Below are 22886 nucleotides of genomic sequence, written 5' to 3'. Positions count from 1 at the left end.
AACTTATTCGTGGAACCAGAAGGGAGCAGGAGAGAGAAAGAAGACTGTAAGTTTCAGTAAGGAATCATATTTCTCATTTAAAAGAGAGTGCCCAAAAAGGTAGTAACAGCAGGATTTCAATAAGCAAAATCTGAACTCTCCATGGAATTTCCTCCAAGCGCTTTCTAGCAGGTGTTTGCTCAGAAAGCTGGTCATAAATGAAAAGATATTAGTTGAAAAGAACTCTGCACAACACTGCAGCATCTCTCCGGGATACCACTGTTCATTGTCTTGCACATAAAACATTCTCAAGAGAAACAGCACTCCTGTTCTTCCACAGACTGAAAATATTATTTAAGGAAAATAGAACATTTACAAAAAAAAAAAGGAAATTAATTATTTGCCTCTGCACAAACATAAGAGAATGGAAGACAGATGTCCAAAATACATATACAGATGGGGAATGAATTAAAACACTTAGGTCTGAAATGTGCCAAAACAGATGAAGGAAAAAATGACACTAACTGAAAAATGGGGAAGTTGTAATACTTGAACAAAAAGTTCCAAAGGAAATGGAAAGGAATGCAATTAGCCTTACATTAGGACACACACTGCTGTCTTTTGTTACAAAAATGAAAAGAAATACAGAAATTGCAAAATAATTTACATAAAATTAATTTGAATAAATAGAGCATTATGAAAATATCTTAAAATGTTAACATTATTAGCATTGCTACTCTACAGCCAGAAGTATTTAAATTTTCTGCATGTGAAGTTACAAATATCTGGAGGATGGAAGCTGAGTGAAAAGCCAACACATTTCTTGCTTGTTTGATTCTGTGTCAAGACCTTGTCAATAGGAGTTTGCAGGCCACATTAATCACAATTATCAGTGCTCTGAATTACTTCGAAGGAAATGTTTTCAGTCGGGTAACTTTGCCTCATATTTTATAGATAATGCTTTTTTGGTTTAGGAATTAAAAATATGAAAAAAATCTTATTGAGGCAATATTTCATATCTCTGTGACTGAATCATTAGTCAGTTTCTTCACATGTCTCAAAGGGAGAAAAATGAAGAAAGCATTTTAGAAAATGTCATAAATTACATGGAAAAACATTTTTGCAAGTCTTCATCCTGTATTGTTATTGGCTTCTATTGCAATCTCTGCTGAAGCAGAAATATGTGGTGTACCTTGCTGAAAAAAAAAATTCCAGCACTTCCATTAAATGGAACATTTATGACTATTCCAAACAGTTCATACAAAATTGTAGATTAAACACGCTCCTCTTTTATCAGTCAGCTCTGATTTTCTTTTGCCTCAAACTACCTGAGAACTGACCACAGACAGGGCCATGGCAACACTGGGGCAGAAGTGTTCTGAAAGGGGGTAAGAAAGGAAGGTAGGTCTCCCTACAGCATTTCTGGTAAGTATAAACAGAGGATTTATTTCAGTTAGGTTCTCAGTTCTCCATGCCACAGCAAGTGCAGCTTCTGTCAAGAGGCCAAGCAAAATATTATTGAAAGTTTTGTGAACTTCTGTGAGGATATTTTTTCATGGTGTCCAGACAAAAATAAGATACTGGAGTTTTTACTGCATGACAATAGACTACCTTGAGACAAAAATCAGGACTATTTTTTATACCCTAAACAGAGAGAGTTAGGTAACCGAAACATCTCCCATTATTTCTGATTATCTTAAAGCAGGGTCATGTTCAGCAATTTAGGTAAAAAGGGGGAAGAAGAACCTGCAGAAGGGCAAAGAACAGGTCATTCAAAAGGAGCAACCAGGTGGAGAGAGAGAGAATATGCAGAGGCTGGAGGATAGAGACACTGAGGGAGATGATGAAGGCACAGTGATGTTAGAAAAAATATGTGGAATGAGGAACTGTATAAGAGCAAATAGAAAGATGAGGAAATACTGGTGAGAAAATGGAAGCAATGGGGTCCAATGCATTGACTGGAAGGCAGAAAAATGGCTTTTAGGGAGTAGAAGAGTAGAAGCTTGAAAGAAGGACGGGGGAAAAAACAAGTCAGCAGGCACCCAAGCCTGTTTAAGCTTCCCAGAAGAATCTTCCTTCAGAAAAGCCTGTGAAGAGGAATGCTGTTGGACTACAACCTACCAGCAACTGAATGTCTATGTTCCCATGTTACCACACACACAGAAGTGCAGGAAAGAAAACAGCAATGAAAAAAATGCTCCTTGTTTTCAGGCAAGTATTTTTACTGATTTTTTTGTTCATATTTATTTCTTCAACAAACAATACTTACTAAGACTCTGGTGAATGGAAAGAGTTCTTACAGGATTTTTTGGTTTCAGGCTGAAGAGTTGAACAAAAACTGCAACTGTAAGTGCTTTCCTATAGAGTTTCTTCAACAGTTGTGCTCTCTCCTGCCTCTTCTACAGCTCCATAATCCCACAAAGAGAGATGAGGCTCTAGAAGATCCTCAGATCCTCTAGATCCCTAGAGATCTAGAAGAGGATCTAGATGGCTTAAAGCTCTGAATTCCTTGAAGTCTTGTCAGGGTTACCAGGAAAGGGAACATTTGGAGCCTGGTAACAGCCCTGCCAAGGAAAGGTAACTATTGCCTCAAAAAAGCCATGGACCAACTCAGCCTGCCCCAGGTAAATCCAAATGATACAGGTGTTGAACCATTGGCACCTACTTTATGGCCAGCCTCTACAGTTAGGAGCAATGAAGGCACACAAATAGTAAGAAGAAATTTTCAGCTGAAAAAGGCAGTGAAATTACAGGAGCAGGATGTTACAACTACACTTAGTTTTTGGTAATTAGGCTATGGGTGAGAGAAAGGCACTGTGGTCAGGTTCGGATGAGAATCTTGGAAAGGATAATGACTGGTAAAACAGGGGGTGAGGTTTCTGATTTTGTACTTGGCCTAGGTCTATCTCAAAGTAAGCAGCTCAGGATTCAGCTGCTTTCACCAAAGATAGAAGGTGGTACTGTATTCCTGCAGAGCTTTTCAGCTGTGTGACTTTGTTGCAAATGGACAGATGAAACTAATTCAATTTAAGACAATTTTAGGACTTCTTAATGACTTGCACAATGACTCTTAAAAGTCAAAGAGCTTCATTTTGAGAGTTACTTATTCTGTCTTGGCCCTTACCCATGTCAGCTCTTGCTGGCTTTGCAGCCCTGGGGAATTCATTTGTGTGAAAGGGATTCTGCTGCCCATTCAGGAGAAATTTCTAGCTATTTTCTAGGTTTTTTTTTTTTTACTTCCTAATCTCCTGATAGGTACAGAACAGATAAGTTGCTCACAAGAGCAAATTTATAAATGCCCAAAAGATTTTGACTAACAACATTTCACTGGTCACATTTTAGTAGTTGTCTCAACACAGAAGTGTTCAGTGTATTTGTGTGCATTCAGTTCAGTATGTAGAGACAGAAACCACAAACTGGTGCATGTATAACCAAGCAAGTCCTGGCTAAAATGCAATGATCATTTTCTATTTGATGCCATTCAGTCTTTGAGCAGGAATTCTTTGTCTACACTTTGATAAACAAGGTTATATGACTTTATTAAATATCAATTAAGTTATATATTAAATTATCTCATAAGAAATCTGTACTTTTTAATTAATTAAGCACAGGAACAAATAACTTTTATATAAGCTCCTTTCCCCAAAATCATTAACTGAAACATTTATTGCAGCAAAAATTACAAAATTATAGAGATATTAATGAATTTCAAATTTTAAACTCATTAATGTTTAGTAATAGAAATTTTAAAAGTCATTGTAATAATAATCAGGCCTGAATATTTTGTGGAAATCTGAGGCATTTCATATCTGCAAGCCCTATAAGTAAGGAAGGAAGTTAATATAACTATAAAAAAAATTAATGTGACTTACAACAGAGTCTGTATCATAAAAACAGTAAGTAAAATTAAAAACAAAATGTAAAAAATAAAAAATGGCACGTAAAATTGAATAGTTTGCTGTGAAGAAAAAGGAGGACATCTGTTTATGCCTGCATACGTCATAATTTTCTTTTCTTGTTTTGTGTGTGTTTTGGGGTTTAATTAATTTAAAAGTATCACTGTTGAACAAGGCCCATTTCCAACAGAGAGACACTGATAGTTTTGCATGTGTGTTCATGCCTGTGACTCCTGTCATCAAAATGCAATGGAATTGAAAGGAACCTGCTAGCAATATACATATGAAACTGTTGAAAATACTAAAAAATACATATTTTTCTTCCCTTGATACCATTGCAGCCTCAAGCTTTTAAGCAATTGCTTCCTCCCTTTCAAAAATTTTAAATCCATAATATAATTTGATGCTATTAGAGAATGCTGACATCTGATTACCTCAACAGAAACTGCAAAAGGTGCTTGTATGCAGCACTCTCCCTTACTGATAGGAAATATAGTAATGCAGGAGCAAAGGAAAAGCTGCAATAGCTCAGTCATTTTTTATACATCAACAGCTACAAAAATAAAGGACTGAGTGTCATAATACAAGGCGGTTTTTCTTCCCTCTCCCTGGTTTGGTCCTTCATCACACTCTCTGTGGTTCTAAGCATCTAATTTATTAATTGATTTAAATTACAGATCACTAAGGCCATTTGCATTTTTAAATTAAGAAAGCAGTTCTCCTTCAGCCACATCTTTTTAAATTCCATGCCTGTTCCATAATTTGGCCTTCTCTTGAGTACAGTTGTGTGCTGGGGGTTAAACTGTCACAAAACCAGTGAAAAAGCCCCGAAATGTCTGTCCTGGTCCCATCATTCCAAACTTGTACACCCTCCTGCTAGGAATTATGCAGCATGCTTTCCTGCTGATGTATTTTCCCATTTAACATTTTGTGACGTATTCACTTCCCTAAAAGCAAACCCAAAGAAACTCATGTGTTTGAATAAAGTCGCAGCAAAGTTTATCATCATCTTAGTTCCATACTGGCATTAGAACACTCTGGCTACCATGATCCAGCACTGTAAAAATACCTACAACAACACCTACAGCAAAAAGAGTTCTCATTTCTTGCTACGGATTTCTCCTACTGTGCAGGGAATAAGAGGTCTTGTAAAATCTCTTCAAATGAGAAGCTCTCTCTTTCTTCAGAAGTCTTTTCACCTCCTTTGACAATACCAGAGTGATATGGTCTGTGTTTTAATGGCAGATACATTTTAAAATCTTAAAAGTTGTCAGCAGAAAAACATAGACAACAATTTTAGCTCACAATGCAGAGTGGATATTCAGCAGCCCAGGTTTGGTTGGCAACTCTTTGGCAATTCATAATTTTACTGAAACCAATTCAGACCAAGACAGCAATACCTGGGGTTCTGTGCAGCTTTCTTTATAAATAAGGGTTGGCGTTTTTCTTCCATTTTTTTTAGCCAATAACAAATCCAGGAAACTGAGATGACTGCTAACTTCTAAGACCTCATAATACTTAAAAATAGATCTGAAAAACTGTGGAGTGGCTCAACCCATCTCCACTCTATGACTTCTTCTCCAATTCACAGAAAGAACTCAAACTCCACAGTCTATTAATTCTAGAACTTCTTTTACAGTTTACATAGGGAGTTATTTTGCAAGCCATGTGACCCAATTAAACTACTGTGTTTGAATGGAACAGGCTTTAGATGAGGATTCTCCCCTCCAAAAATTTTCTGCTACACTTCTGAATTTGCTACTTTCCTGATCAACTTCCTACACATACTCTTTATAGGATGTGGCACAAACCAAAAAATTAATAGCTTGGGGCTTTTTTTGCTTGACGGTGGTTTGCCATCTTTTTTTCTTTTTGTTATGGTTGGACACTGGTGCAATGCTAGTGTCTCTATGAAAATGTACTTTTTTTAAATAAATGCTGTGAGATGTTATCAGGAACAGAGTAGAGCAGGTCTAAGCTTAATAACAAAGGAAAAAAAAACTTTATTAAACTACTACTAATACAGAAAACACATAAACTAAATTTAGGATGAAGACTCTTTAAAACATTCCTCCTCTTCTTAATTTTTAAAAACACCCAGTATGAAACATTACCCGGGATTCTTGATCAAATTACTACTTTTCAGGTAATCTATATTCAAACTATCAAGGGAGAGAGAAGTCTCTCTTGCACCACAGACCGCCCAGGAAACACAGCTGCCCCCCTGTGTTTCCTTGTTACACATGGCAACCGCCCGGAAAAAAAAAAAAATCTGCCAGTGTGACACTCTCCTTTCCATGTCACAGTGCTCTCACTACTGTGCATGGACAGACTGCTCATAGGGCTCTTTTAAGGATGCTTTGCTACAGACTCAAAGATATAATAGTTCAGTTTCTCATTCTGGGACTACAGTCCCCCCCATTTTCCCCTGGGGTCGAGGGGTCTAAACAGGACTCATCTTCTTCCCGAAGACAGGGGGTATCACCATTCCCTCTTCAGCTTTCTTCGTTTCTCGCTATTTTTGTGCTGTCGAAGCTGAAGCAGGTCTCCCTGGGTCACCACTGCATCCCCCTAAAATGCAGTCTCTATTGCAGGAGATTTTAGTTCAGTCTATGACTAACAAGAAAAGTCTAGCTAAAAGCTACTTCATCATCTCCTCCTACTTAAATATTTCTTCTTCTACTATCTCAGGTCCTGGACTATCTCTCTTTTACTACAAATTAAGGAGGAGTAATACTTTTAAAAAGCCCTCATTTCCTGGAAAGGGTGAAATGTTCAGACTCCTTGGACGGCTGATATCTCGGTCCGGTGTTCCACCTCCCATGCTGGGCACCATCCCCCCCCCTTCTCTTTCTCCTCTGCTGGCAAATTTCCAGGTGCCGCCAGGCTCTCTGTCTCTTTCCCTCTTGGGGGTGGGGGGGCAAAGGCATCTCTGCTTCTATCCACCCTTCTGTCTACAGGAGCTGGCTCGGTTCCAGACCCTCAGCCCCTCGGCCTCCCTGGACAAGGCCACGTGGCTTCCCCTCCCCCACCCAGCCCATGGCTGGGCAGGGGAGGTCTGCACTCTCTGATGACCGGAACTAAAAGGGAGAGTTTTCCTGGGAGTTCTTGCTTTTAACCCCCTGTGTTCTCAGAGGCGTGTCCATACTTTCAGTGGTCACTCTAGGTGCCAATATCTAAACCTGACTACTGATTGGTTTGACCCAACTTCCTGGAAAAAATTTACTTCTATGTTAAACTACGACACTTTTTTAAACCTCAACCAAGCTGCTGATAATGAAATGTACCTTTGGTGTCACTTTCATAAACCCAAATTCTGCTGAACCAGATGCACTAGTCTAAGCTCTAAACCTCCCATTTCCAATTGCAATTACTGTTGCATACAATATATTCAATATTATTAAGGTTTCTATGAGTGCAGTGGAAGTCTGATCATAACATTAATAGTGTGCCTTATAGGTTACAAACACCAAAACATCAGCTCACAATCTTCTGGATTTGCCCTGAGACGTGGTGAATTTAAATCTTGCACAAAGAGCTTTCAACCCTAGGAAATTCTTTAATCACCTTGATTTAAAAGGATTATGACATGAATCAGCTGTAATATAAATGGCATGCTGGTGAAATTCTCAGTGTATTAAAAAAATAAATTCAAAGTAAATACACAATTAGCCCAACTAAACTCAGTTGGAAGATTAGGTTAAGACTTAAATACATTATGTGCATAATTCTTCAGATGTTAAGACCCAGGAAACAATCACTTTCAAACAGTCTAGCACTCAAGAGAAGATTCCATACAATGCTAAATTGGCAGGGGAAAGGACAGCAAATAATACATGGTACATTTGCTACTATGAACATTTTATTTTTATCTATTTCTATGCACCCCAAAATATGCATGTGTAAACTCACTGTGCAGTTTATTAGTTTTAGATTAAAATTAATTAATCAGTTAACAGCCAAATGCAGCCAACTAAAATGCCAAAAGTCTTTTTCACTGTCCATCAGGAAAAAATAAAATTATAATTAAAATTAAATAAAATTCCTAAGATAATGATAAATGCTTCCCTTACTCAATCCAAAGCCTTTGAATTTGAAGGACTGTTTTGGAATAAAACTGTAAAGCCAATTTAGAAACTACAGTGAGCCTTGAGAATAGACAGTGGAGCTGTACTGATCAAAACAGTACTTGGGAGTCACCATTATCTCTGTGTTCCTGGAGCTGGCTTCTAGTTTTCCATGAAGAGTAAATCTCCATTTCAGAATAAGACTCCTCACTCTAAAATGAACCTGAAAATGTCATCATTCAAGGCAGCAAGGAAGCAATTACATACCTACTTCATATATCCAATACTTCAGCACCCAGGCTAAACTAGATTTCTAATTTCACTGTCAGCTGAGAGGATAAACCAATCTGATTACCTGCTTTTAAGGTATTTTCATCAGCAGCCCCACTAGTCACACAACCACTGTGAGGGTCTGTCTCACCCAGAGACAAGGTGAGAAACCAGGACAGAGCAAAGGAGATTCTCTGCTGACAGGGAGACTTTTCAGAACACTAAAAGCACACCCATTAGGAGAAGGGGAAGAGCTTGAACAGCCTGTATTCTGCCCTTTCAAGCTGGATTGTATGTTAATGCAGGTCTCCAGTGTATGAAGAAGTACTGAAAACAACAGGTGAAGCAGTGCCCCCAGGAAAGGGAATGTACCCTTTGGATCCCAACATACTGTCCCAGCAGCATAAGTTCCTTCCAAACCCAAAGGGAAGTATGACAGGTCCTCAGCAGACATGTAAACAAACCATACAAGCACAGGATAAGTATGAGTACGCACACAGCATGTCTCACTGCCAGAGGAAGCCATGCCCACTTATTTGTATTCTGAAACCCAGAGGCCCAGTATCTTTAAATGGACTTTTTTTGTTATAAATAAAACAAAAAAAAACCCTACAGTTGTAGCATAGCATTCACATTAACTTGTAATGAATGCTTAAAATGTAAAAAAAACCCCAATATTCTTTGCTCTGTTAGGTTCTCAGCACACTTCCATCATTTTAATACTAAGCACACTACAGTTGTGCAGATTATGTTTAAAAGCTGCATGGCAATAAAGAGAACAAATTGTGAAATAAACAAAGCATCTGAGATAGTACATAAAGGAAAGAAAAATTTGTCTTTTTGATATCAAAATGACAAGGTAAAACAACAGTTAGAAGAATCCAAAGGAAAACAAAAAAACTTTGGGGAAAAACAAATTAGAGCTGACATTAAAACTCACCAATCCCTGTTAGAAAAATTCAAAAATTAATAGTATCACCTGAGCATTGAAATGGTGGTATTTGGAAAAACCCTCATGAAAATGTTGATAAGTGAGAATGGGACCCCAATGAAATTATTGAACTTCTAGGTTCTCTTCTAAAAAAAAAAAAAAAAAAGCAGTTCTAGAATTAAAAAGGGTACCCATAATTAAGACTGTAGTGTTCAAAGGACCTCAAGGAGGTCAGAAAAAAAACATGGTCAGAACCACTCCCTGGGACCCCTTGTAAGTGGCAAACATACAGGAAAAATATGGACGAAAACCAGGGGAGTCAGAGACTGAGCATTTGTTGAGAGTAAGTCTCTCAGGAGCAGGTAGAATATTGCTGGATGGAAGTGAAGCTGACGGATACTGGGAGCCAGAAGTCTTATTAAACATAGGACCTGAGCCTATCAATCAACCCCATTCAATAATCAGCAGGATTGCACATTGGGCAGGAGGAACAGAGGTTATGGAAAGAGCAGGACCAGCTCCCATACCCACGTGGTCATCTCATTAAATATTCACCTCTGTTACAAGGCAAGGTATGGACACTTAAACAGACACATCCCAATCTCCGCAGAAGTTGATCCTAATATGTTAAGACCTCTATTGAAACAAGCCCTGATAACATTGAAAATGTTTTCAGTAGGTGACAAGATAAAATAGAGAAGACAAAGACAAGACAAAGAGGAGGTGTAAATGCATAATGAAGTGTTACAAGATCCCCAAGATGACCTATCCTCTTGGGCAAGAATCTTGCATGACACAATAAACCATGCAAGGGAAATGGGCTGGGAAACCCATCCTGAAGAACGAACTTGGGCCTTTGAGAGGGGCCCAAAAACTGAAGTGCAGAGACTTCCTGAGTGCCAGGTGAGGATTTTTAAACATACCCTGCCTGAGACAGAAGGATCAAAACACCCCTGAAGCAAAATGAGCTGTGGAGGAAGGTGGTAGCTTTACATTTTCCCCATGCAGCTCTCAGGCAACAACCAATGAACACTTCGTGAAAAGAGTGCAAAGGGGAAACATGAAAAAAAAAAAAAAGCTTTCACAGAAAAAACATACCTGCAACCCTTTGAGGAGAGGAAAAGAGATGAAAGAAAAAACCTCACTAAGTGCTGGGACAACTTTGAAACCTGGTGCATTATGACCTACCAATGGACTGATAAGGACAAGCCCCATAATTACTTACCAGTAGGACCTAGAAAACATCCTTTGAAATATGTGATTGATAGAGGAGCTCAAATTTCACTAAACACCCCAAAGGATGCTGAGAAATTAGACATAAGTTTTAAAAGAAATAGGGCCCATGCACCAGAATCGAATGAACAAAGTAATTTATGTTATACTGCCAAAGTCTGTTTATGTTTACCTGGGGAAAGACAATGGACCTCACACACCCTTGCAATCACAGAGCATGAAGAAAATACTTTAAGATACAATATCTTTAAAGGAGAATTTTGTCAATTGCCTGATGGGAATATCAGGCCCACAAAAAGTTTTCTGAAGAGAATGAGAAAACTTCTTCAACATCTAATGGTTTTAAGCATATACTGACAGAAATGAAAGTGGTATTTGGACTGTTAGCTGTCACTAAAAGCACGTATGCTAATGCCAAAGCTACTATTTCAGGGCTCTATAACTGCTTTTCCAGTCTTCCTGTTCCAGATTACAAACCAAGTGACAATGGATCACTCTTGACCAGCATGACGGTATAGCACTGGGACAGAAAGGAGAGTATCAAAGGAATTTTTCATATTATTATGAAATTATTAATCTTATTATCCCCAAGCAAACAGGATGGTGGAATGTGCTAATGGTTTGCTGAAAAGCTACTTTACACCTCATGCATCTAGATGGGATAAAAGGTTATCCTCTGTATTATATGAGATAGATAAATGACAAGGACCATGGTATAATGTGTACTTCTGCAATGCTGGCTTTCTGTCAAGGGCAGTCTTTGACAATGAGGGTTGGCTGGGCAAGAGGATACTCACAGGGCAGCAGGGCTCACAGCTCCTACAGCCTGCCTGGCCTGTGCTTCAGGTCACTCCATCTTGAGGTGTGACAGGAACAGAATGCACAGAAGACAACAGTGTTGCAGGAGGTAACCCTTCAGAGTCATCATAGTACCTTTTCTTTTAACTACTTCATTACAATCTACTGAAGTTCTGACTACAGTGGAGCTCCCACACTCCACTGAGTGAGTGAGTCAGGAGTGAAAAGACTTTACTTTCAAGAGTTACAATAATAGACTAGTTATGATCATCAAGTCTAACTGTCAACCCAGCACCACCACCACCATGTTCACCATTAAACCTTGTCCTCGAGGACATATCCATACTTTTTTTGAATATTTCCAGAGATGGTGACTCCAGCACCTCCCTAGACAGCAGGTTCAATGTTTTACAACCCTTTCTGTGAAGAAATTTTTCCTAATATCCAATCTATGCCTCCCATGGTGCAACTTGAGGCCATTTTCTTTTGTCCTATTACTTCTTACCTGGGAGAAGAGATTGAACCACACCTGGCTACAACTGCCCACTCCCACTTTTACTAACAGGTCTTTATATATGGAGGTAAAATAGAGGATCACAGAAATAACCAAGACCTTCTCCAAAAATACACTTGAGCTCAAATTAGACAATTGGCTGCCTTGAACAGCTTCTCCTAGTTACACAAGACTCACAAATCATGGAAAAGCTGAAGTGAGATGCACTTCAATAAACTTCTTCACTTCTTCAATAAACTTAGAGGCTTTCCAACCAATTCTGTCAGCAGGTGGTGGAGCAGTAACAGCATTACATACAGAGACATAAGTATTTCCCCATATATGTTCTATCTATCAAAAATGGCCATACATATTAAAATATATATATATATATATATATTCTAGATCTTTAAAGAAATGGGGGGAGAAGGGAATATCACATTATAAGATAAGAAAAACAGTTTCTCAAAGAGGATGTTTATGCCTAAATTTGCAAACTGCAGCTACTGCTGTCACAGCACAGAGAAGATAAAATTCTGAAAGGGCCTCCAGCAGCTCTGCTGTAGAATTAGTCACAGCAGTTACCAGCTAACTGGAGCTTCTGTCTGTGTTCCTCCCCCAGCCTCTAGCTGTTTTGTTACACAGAGTCAGGCAGGTAATCAGGAATTCTCAGGGACAAAGAGGGGTCCTTTGACAACACCAGCTCCTTTTCTTCACCTTATTGCTGGGCAGAACAGTAGGAAAATGGTGAAAATGTATTTTTCATTTTCCTTTACCAAAAGCATAATGATAGAACCATATAAGCTAACTTACAAGGTATACTAAAAATCATATACTGCATTGTGCTCTGTAAATGAAGCCAGGAATGTAGTGGCTACACACAGGTGCATTTCCTAAGCAGAAAGTACTTTGGCAATTCCAGTTTTCCAGAGTAAATGGACAATTCAATAACTATTCAAGCATGTGATTCTACTATTTCTCTGGTCTAACTGAAGACCAAAAGCCACTATGCTACCACAGTGTTTATCTCAGTACTGACCATTATCCTGAAGGACTCCTGTGGAAGCTTTTACTGTCTGTTTTACTTTTGTAGAGTGGTCTGAAAAGTGTCGTCTGGACACAGAATTCTCTGGATTCTGGCTTTTTTTGTCTTTCCTTTTGGTCAGCTGAGGTGAGGAACTGTTTTCTCCCCGGTCACTGGTAGATTTAGATTGCCAATTATTTCCCTGAAAAGAAGAGGATGTAATTATCAGTGATAATTAAAAAGTTTATTTTAAAAATTTCATTAAGGACTGGTATATACATACACTATCCCAGTGTATGACCTGACTAATTAAATTCTCAACAGCTTCCAGAAGAAAGATCACATATTTATTATAAGAAAATAATGTTTCATTTAATGAAAAGAATGGCTAGATTAATCTATGCATGCATGCATGCATATTATATGCAGCTATCTCTCATCCATATGTGTGGACACCCACAAGATATAACACATTAACATGACTTGTTAATAAATCACTGTCTGTGTAAATGAGACCTGGGCATTATTCTAAGTGTCAAGAGAAGCTGGAGGAGAATGACAGTCTTCACAGGGCAGTAACACATTCAATGGAATGTGAACAGAAACTTGTATGTTTTATTGCTTACTTCTTTTTAGTAGCTCCAGAGACTTTTTTTGCTTTATTTTGTAAGCAGTGAATGGACATGATCAACTACCACAATTATAATGGCAGACTGTGAGCCTAATTCCCTGCTGTCTTGTACTTGTACAGTAAACTGCACTTATGGAGAACCGGTGAAAACAGATACTTATATTCTATTTTGGTACTAAAATTAAATCCACAGAGGACTCTTCTTGTAGCAAGGTGGGGTTAGGCTCTTCTCCCAGTCAACAAGGAACAGGACAAGAAGAAAGGGCTTCAAGCTATACCAGGGTGGTTCACGTTGGACGTGAGGAATAATTCCTTCACTGAAACAGTGATTAAGCATCAGAACAAGCTGCCCAGAGAAGCGGTGGAGTCACCATTCCTGGAAGGGTTTAAGAAACAACTGGATGTGACACTTTGTGCTATGGTTTACTTGACACAGGGTGATAGGTCAAAGATTGAACTCAATGACCTGGGGGGTCTTTTCCAACCTTAATGGTTCCCTGACTCATTTTGTACACATATAAATAGCTATACAAGACACAAAGCAGTGAATGATCAAGCTCTGTATGAAGTGGTTACCTAGAATAAAACATATCAGATTGCAAATTGGTTTAGGGACTTTTTCAGACTCAGTGTTCAGAAACACAGTCTTCTGCAAAATGTTGTGTAAAAGGTTCTGTGTTTTTCCTTTAGGTATATAATTTGAATAAATAAATTATATATATATTATCAGGTTTCTAGGAAAGACCTCAAGCCAGCAGCTGATCTTTGCTATGGAAGCTTTTATCAAAAACAAAGCGGCTTATCACAACAACATTTTCTCAGATTTCTTCTAATTGACATAGCAAATAGCTACAGATTCATCAGGCTTTCATAAGCATGTCACCACGTGGCTGTGGGATTTTTTTTTTCTTCAGATTTAATTAAAACTTTCCATCTGCCAGAATTTAGCTGAATTAGAAATTTGATACTTACGCTGCCTTTAGACTTTCGAGATCCCACAATTGGAGGTAGTACAGAGGTTTTGGAACTGCAGGAATAAGCCATACATTAGAATTGTGTACACTGTCACAGGCACAGACACTATGTATCTATAATCAAGGCAGATAACACCAAGATGGCTGTGGCAACAGAGGTAATTGTTTTTTTCAATACATGTTTTCATTAAGCATCACTCATTATGTTTACTAGACTATGTTTAAATGCATAATCATTAACTTATTCAAAAACTGCATTACCCCACAATGTATACTTTATGTACCAAAACCTTGCAGAGCAGTATCCAGTGAATTACTACGTGAATGTTCCTTACAATTTCCGTTTCTTTCCTTTTATTTCAATGAAATGGTCACAAATTTTCATGTTTCCCAAAGGTACAAAAAGCACAAATTTCTCCTTACAGACACCAAGTTTAGGACTCTATTATGTGATTGATCTAGCCTACAAAAAAATAGACCCAAACATAAAGCAATCTTAAGGGATTATATATTTCATAAAACATTACTAACCAAGAGTAGACCTAAACTGCTGTAGCTGCACCCAATCTCATTCAGCTGTACACATTTGTATCCCAAGGAAAAAAATATATTACTATATATATATATGTGTATATATATATATATATAATAAGGATTACTTTGACTTAGATTAATTTTTCTCAGATGCTAATTTTGTGATACATGATCAAAAGGATGCTTATGAGATGAACTGGTCTTCTGAATTTCCATTTCTGCTTTTGTTATTTTTATCTCAGCTTTCTCAGAAGCTGACAGTGAAGTTTTGCATCCATACTAACCCATGCATCATTCTTAGAATAATAATTTTGTACTTTACTGGTGGCACTTTGTAAACAAATTGACACACGCAAACACACAGAAGTGTATCACACACCTTTAGAACTTACCCCTGTGGCCTTCTTGTTGTAGATTTGGACAGCAGATCACCATATGGCAATTTCTTAAACTTTTCTCTACCCACTGCAACATAAATTTGCCCATTCTCCAAGTCTGACCCATTCTGAACAAGCTTTCCATCTACAGTGTAGAGTCTGAAAAATATGAAAATGCTTATTATAATAAACCTTAACATTCAGTTAGGTGCATTAAGAGGACTGAAAGCTATGTTAATCCAAACTCACTAAATATATGTTGAATTTCCAGATATGAAACCCAATAAAGTACAGCGGAAACCATACAATGATCAGTAACTACATTTTTAAAGAAACCCAACCAACCAACCAAAAAAAAAAAAAAAAACACAAAAAAAAAAAAAAACCAGAACAAACAAACCATCAAGGAAAAACAGCAAAATAACTAAAATCAAAGTGTATATAAAACTAATGAATTATGAAGTGCTATAATAGATTAAATACTCCCATAATTTCTGTAAAGAAATAAATTACTTTATATTTCTAAGGTCTTCAATACCTTTTCTGTGTTACTTTGGAAGGAATCTATTCCATGAGTTCCTGACCCCCTCTCCTACCAAGTTCCACCTTCTATCTGTGCTCAGGGAACTATGCAGTAACCTGGAAAGAACAGGGTATTCATGATTGAAAGCCCTGTCCACCTAACACAGACCTTGCCAATATTGCATTTATATTGTTACATTGTGTAGATCAGAATGTTGGAACCTGATGGGATTAACAGGAAATACAGTACTACATTAAAACAAGAAGCCATGTATCTTGGGCACATACCAATAATGACTGTGTCTATTACACCAGATGGATTTTAACCATAATGACCTCTTTTTGAGAAGAAAGAAATGCATCAGGGACTGGTGGGGGGGAATTTACTTCCTTGTCAAGTTCGTGATTTTATCTTAGCATAGCCAAAACAGTGAGTAAGGAGGAACATTCAATAACAATTTAGCTCTTTCCTACAAAGCATGGTTCGAAACTCAACAATATTTATATTTAATTTAAAAGTCAACAATAACAACTTTCATTAAAGTCTTAAATGCAGGAATGTTGAATGCCTCTCTAGGGAACATGTTCCAATATATGATGACCATTACTGTAAATTTCTTTTTTCTTCTGTTCAAGTCACATTTCCTGTATTTCATTCTGTGCCCATTGCCTCTTGTCCTATCACTGTGCACCACTGAGAAGAGCCTGGCTCTGCCTTCTTCACTCATACCCACCAGGTATATACACACATTTAAAAGATCCCTCTGAGCCTTCTCCTCAGGCTGTGGAGTCCCAGCTCTCCTCACACTGCAGGTATCTTCAAGCCCTTCCTCTCTGTGGCCCTTTGCTGCACTTGTTCCTGCATGTCCACGTCTTTCTTGTATTACCCTCGTGAAAGCCCCCTAATTTTCTGTGTGTCTCCTGCCATGTGGGAACACATTTCGATGTACAAAGCCTGAAAATTTTGAAAGGTGAAATTGCAGCTATTTTAAATCTAGATCACATTGCTGCTTCCTTAAGAAGAGGTATGCTAACTCTGGAGCACCTCGTTTGTATTACTTATATTTATTTCATAGTGCAAACATTCCACAGGCATGCCAGCAATTCAAAGATCAATTTATGTTTCACTACCACAGAGTCTACATCAGTTACACACAAACAAGGAAAATAAAACAAGCTATCAGAATATCAGCAGGAAGCCTATTTCTGAATTAATCTTGCTGTGTTCTGCTAGATTGCACTTTGCTTTGGGAACTCGGGGGAAAAAACAGCAAATCAGCATACCACAGCTTCAGAATTGTTTATATATTTGTAAAGGGATGCAGATATAGAGGGTACATACAAAATAATGGAGTTTCTTTTGTTCCTGATCTTTCATTTTGCTTGTGCTGTAGTGTTATATTTAAAGCGCAGAAGTTGTTTATTTGATATAATTCAAAAAATGTTACAGATTACCTGGCAATCTTTAATTTTAATTTTCACCCTGAAAATAATAATCATAATAGTGAAATCAAACATAATCAGTCTCTGAAGATGAAAATGAAATAAAAAATGCATTTTTTAAAAATGGATCTTCAAACAAATAACTAACTAAACGGACTTAAGCACACACAAGTTTTGTGACACAAATTTCTGAAGCTACTTTTTTACAGTTTCCGAATTTTGAAGCCACAATTTTCACCCACCCACTTTGCCACAACCATTCACAGACCAGGTAAGTTCTCTCTGGCTTGTATTATGTAACAAAAATGTTCTTGTGGTCACTTCTTCTGAGGATGACCTAAGTTTGCTTTGTGAGATGTCAGTGGACTTCCACTGTCCCTCCTGAATCTGAGCTAAAAAGTAACAGCCAAAAGAAAGCAAGCATACACGCTGAAAAAGGGAGACAGCAAAGACACAACTTCTGGGACAATGTCCCTAGATTCCCACAATCTGGCAAGCAGAAAAGCTGCTTTCCCATCATCTCCCCTCTCATATTTCCTGCTTGCATCTCTATTCTGATCAGGGTGATGAATAATTTCTTTTTTAAAAAGCCCCATGTGAAACTGTGAGACTTGGTAGCTTTTTAAGTCTTTTAGTAACATGGAAAAGAAAAAGCTGCCCTGTACATAATGCAGGTTCTTGTAAGTCCACTTATCCTTCTTTAATGAGAAATTATATCTTCCCAGCATCAGTGGTCTTACCAGATCTCCCCTAATGCTAACATAGTTTCATTAAACCCCAGCAAGTAATGTGTAAGTTATTAGAGAACTACAATCACTTTACTAATGGATTTAATATGTATTTCTAATATTTTAAAGAAAAGAAAATGAAAACTGAGTTAATAGAAAACCAGCAAGGGGAAAATATTAAATAATTTAAAATGTCATGTACATTATCTTATTTTTGAAGGATTAAAGATGAGCACTGAAGGGAACGTCTCAAAGGAATCTTAGTTATATATTGAATGCTTTCATGTACAACATTCAGTTTCACCAGAGTGACACCAACTAACGAGAATAAAATGTGAAAGGTTTGTAAATTGCTAAACAACCTGAGAGCACAAAGAATTGGTATGTTGTAAAAGTCTTTCCTCGCTTTGTTCACTTCTGAATTACACTAGCAGAGAAACAGATCCAGAAAGTTTCAACACATGTAGGTTTACTTTACTGCAAGTGAAAGCCTAAGCAGCCAGCTAATAGGAGCAAAGAACTGCAGGGCTGAGAGGAAAAACTTGGTGAGAGCTAATATTCAACAGCATTACCTTAATCTTCTCTCACTCTTATCAAACAGGAAAGCAAGTAGAAGAACTAAAAGACTACCTTATCTTCTCTGTTTTGAGAAAGATTTTGCAAGCTTAGCCTCAGACATTGCATCAGCTGTGAAGAATGATTTTCCACAAAAGGTCCTTTCCCACCTGATGAAGAAATTTTTGTAATGTGCTCTGCATGGGGCAACACTGGAATGTCAATTATTTGCTTGCACACCTTGAGAGCCCACTTACACTGCAGTGTTTCTCACAGACATCACATCTATCATTTTGCTCTAAAATTTGTAACTAACAAATGCCATTTTAGGTAACTTATTTTACATTGTAGAAGCCTTACGGGACTGAAACTGACCCATCCAAGAGGTGACCTCCTATTCCTCAGATACCTCAACAACTCAGACTAGCTGAGATACTGGAACTGGCAAACCACAACAATAACAACTTTGGACTTGGCTTTTATTAAGAGGCTGAGGGCCGAATATGAAGCACATCCTTGTCTTGCCCCAGGTATACAAACCCCAAAGAACCCATAATATTCTCCTTGAAATTGTTTGCCCCAATGAATTTGAAGAACTATCAAAATTAAAGAGTAACACACAGCACATGTATCTCAAATTCCAAACATCTTCACCAACTTTACCACGCTCATTTATTTCATTATGACATGTAACTTATTTATTAGTACTAAATGTATTGTATTATTATTGTATTATTACAGGCCTGCTAATTAAATAATTAATTAATAAATAATAATTTTTAAATATCAGTTTAAGCAAATGGCAGTTGTTTTTTTTTTTAATAGCAGTTAGAAATGAAACGTGAAGGTTACTTAGAGTCAACGTATTTCCACTTTATGGCCTTTTGATGTATTTTAATTCTCTTAGAGTGAAATTTCCCATAAAATAGGAATGATCCATTATATCTATCTATGGAGTTTTAGAAACATATCTAGGCATATAAAATGTGTCTTGCAAATATTTGGCTTCTTTATACCTGTGAACAGCTCCACTTCTGAGGGTAACTTTTCCTGTAACCATTTCAAGAATATGATCCCAGTGATTCAGTGTTTTCCTGGGAATGAGGAGGCGTACTGCAGGGCTAATAAGGTCTCCATTAGCAATCAGGCTGAAATAAAGCAAAGTAAAATAACTTGGAGGAGCATTTTAAACAAAGCTCACCTGAAGTGAACACCCTACCACCACCCCCCCTGAAAGGGCAATCCACTAAGTGAAAATTCTGCTTACAAAATAGTGTAGGGCTCCTGGAGAGGCTTTCGAAACCGTGCTGAAACGGTGATCCTGCTGTGAGTAACTGGCTTGACCTGCAAGAACAAAAGAAGAATTAGAAGTTACACAGTCCTCATAGTCAAAAAAAGTTTACCCTGACCACCATCAGCAAGTGGGACAGCATGTCTGTAAAGCATGCATTTTATTCCATTCCAGCTTCACCTTCTACATAGCCCACATAATTACTGCTGTAGTTTTATGTGTATGCTGAGTAACAACCACAGCACAGCATTCCACAGTGCACCATAGCACAATACATGGTTTGCACTGAGGAGACAGAATTGTATGGACATCTTTGGTTGTTCTACAGACCCAAAGAAATATTCCCAAATGTTGTTCTTGCTGTCTTAGTCTTTATTGCTTATAAGCATGGTGCAGGCAATTTAACTATCTTTCCTTTTTAACAATAAATGACATTGCTAGATCTCTCTGCTATAATAACTACTTTTGGTCTTGTACAGGCCTTTAATCCAAATCCATCAGTGATTTATAAAGGTTCCTGAATACTTTGCTCATTTTAGAGGAATTACTCAAAAGTGAGGTGAACTGCAGATTTTCAGCCTTCAGAATAATACATAGGCTACTTAAATCCCAGAATTATTCCCTATTCTTTTTTGAATAGACACTGTACTGAGATCAACATTAATGTTGTTGTTCTGAACAGAAAGTTAAAAAAAAAGGGATAAACCCAAACTCCAAAATCATTAGAAAGATTTTTTTTTTAATTCTTCATCATTAGCAAATCAAAATAAGGTAGTAAACCCAAACAAACATTTAAAAGTTATAGTACATGCATTAACAAGTTGGCTATATTTCTAAAATAAAATACTATAAAGGCTTAAAGGATTAAATAGCCGGTGTGCAGAGAGGCATGCTTTCAAATAGATGTACGAAGTTTATTTAAACTGACAATTTTCCAGTCACTGTGTAAAGCAGTCTAATGACATGATATTTTGCAATTTTATCACACTCTGTGCTAACTTAACCAGTACTTCTTGTTTAATTTGTGGGAAATAGTCTGAATTCCAGTGCATTTAGTCTTTGCTTGGATTTTCACACAAACTCATTTAGTAATGACTAGAATGCTTTCTAGAACTTTCTCGTGTATGCACTGAAAAGAAAGGTGCTCAACCTAGTAGATATTCCAAATGAGTGAAAAATTATTATTAAAATAATCAAATCAGACTTCCCACATGGGTCAAAGAATGTCATACAGCAAATTCTGCACCAAGCACATAATTTCTGGAGGCGAGATAACAAACTTAGGAGAAAAGGAACCAACAAAACAAAAGCAATAATGGCACTCCTTAATGTATAATCATTTCAAGTAAAATACAATAACAGGTAAGTCTGTTGAACAAAATCTGTTTGCAATGTCTGCTGAAAAAGAAGTACATTTATTCTGAATTCAACTCACTTCAACTTTTTGTGTTTTTCAAAGGCCCTTGTGAGCTGTGTAGCCCTCTCAAACATTAGTTTTTTGAGAGACTCAGAGGACATAAAAGCCCACAGTGGTCATGGATGGAGAAAGGCAGAATCAACCTTTGCACAGCTCTATAGACTAAAAAGACTAAACAGAAGCAATCAGCCCCAGAAGGGCATGGTGATTTGAAGGTCAGTGCAAAGGGATATTTTGGCCAGAGACAAATACAAGAGGAGAGACGGCAAGAAAGATGCTACTACTGCATTGTGCCAGCATTGCTTGCAGACCAGACTAGGAAGCAGACTCCTGGCATGGCTGGGGACCTTCCCTTTACACAAGCAATTCACAAGCTATTTGCATTTACTCCTTAAGATCTATTTTGTAGATGCATATTTGTTTTGGCCTCATACAAAGAGAAATTTTGTACTAGACTGTACATAAGCTATGCACTAATGCCTAAGGTAAATGCAGTTCACAGTCTTGCTGTCAATTCCAGTGTGATCTGAATCAGGTGAAAGATTCACACCTACTATTACAGGCTTGGAAAGAGAGTAAAAGGTTGTTATAATACAGTTTATTAGGGGAGGCAAAGATATTTTTTGAGAACTGCCAAAAAACTTAGGAGCTCAGCCATTCTTGCAGAAACATTTGAAGCATATTCTTCAGAGCATAACTAGTCATTTATGTCCCCAAAATTTGAAAGGAAAATTTACTGGGAAAAAAAGAAAATATACCTTAAACTGCAACATCTGACAACATTACTATTGCTGCTGTCAGCCATTAAAGGGTTATTTTCACAATGTAAGCAATCTAAATAAAGAGCTTCAAAATACAGGCAGAAAAAAAAAGATAACTTTCTAAAGATTATGCTACTGGAAGCTAATACAATACTGATTTACTGCCATAGCATCAGGTCCTAATGTTTAGGCTCCAAACACAGGTTGCACACAAAATGGGAGTTACTGAACCTAGGATGCCCTTACACCTTTCTTTGAAGCTGGCAGGTTGCCAGAATAGTCCCCTATAAAATATCAAATACATAAAGACTAAAATTATAAATCACTTTTTCTAAAAGTTGATTCCACATCCATTCCTGATGCTCACTTATGCTGCTCAAGCTCTCCCACAGTCTCTCCAAACAGTCCATCAAATTAAGTTCTCTGATGCAGTCTGTAACACTCAGGTTCCAGTGCGCCACACTTTACTGGAAAAGCTAGAAAGCATTTACTAAGCATAAAGGACCCCTTTAGGATAGCCCTAGGTGTGTCCTATTACTTGGTTGCTCCTGCAGGCTGATGAAACCATTAATTTTGGTGTAGGCTCCTCAGAAGGCCACCAAGTGATTGCATGTAGCCCAGTCACCAGACCCTGGAGAAAACAATAACCTGATAGATGTTAAGAACCCCTTTATTATTTGAAAGACTGACCCTAACAGATACTGAAGTATCAACTTGGAAGTTTGTCTTTTGGGTTGCTCTCTGAGGATCACTAATATTTCTGGCAGCTTTCTGCACCTTACAATTTCAGGCTTGTTATTCAACAAGCAAACTGCAGGGGATTATAACCTGGGGCCAGCTTGGGCCAAGACTAAATATTTGTCTGTTCTAACTAAGCATGGCCTAAACTGGAACAAAATATAAACTTGCATTGTTTATCTAATACTGTTTAAATCAATGTACCTTCTGTATTAAAAAAAAAA

The 22886-nt window shown here is 37.6% G+C and overlaps 1 protein-coding gene across 1 annotated transcript in view; it reads right to left on the bottom strand.

The window, feature by feature from the left end:
- DCDC2 (doublecortin domain containing 2) overlaps positions 1-22886 on the bottom strand; it is a 55155-nt gene that overhangs the window by 15244 nt on the left and 17025 nt on the right. Inside the window, exons 5-9 of the mRNA XM_053951650.1 lie at positions 19723-19799; positions 19472-19603; positions 15223-15366; positions 14295-14349; positions 12707-12893 (exon numbers count right to left, since the gene is read on the bottom strand). Of these exons, the coding sequence (XP_053807625.1) occupies positions 12707-12893; positions 14295-14349; positions 15223-15366; positions 19472-19603; positions 19723-19799 (595 nt within the window). The remainder of the gene's footprint in view (positions 1-12706; positions 12894-14294; positions 14350-15222; positions 15367-19471; positions 19604-19722; positions 19800-22886) is intronic.

This window comes from Vidua chalybeata, chromosome 1 (assembly GCF_026979565.1).
Source record: "Vidua chalybeata isolate OUT-0048 chromosome 1, bVidCha1 merged haplotype, whole genome shotgun sequence".
Classification (NCBI taxonomy): Eukaryota; Metazoa; Chordata; class Aves; order Passeriformes; family Viduidae; genus Vidua; species Vidua chalybeata.
The sequence above is the reverse complement of the archived record's forward strand: the minus strand, read 5'-3'. Positions and strand labels throughout refer to the sequence as shown.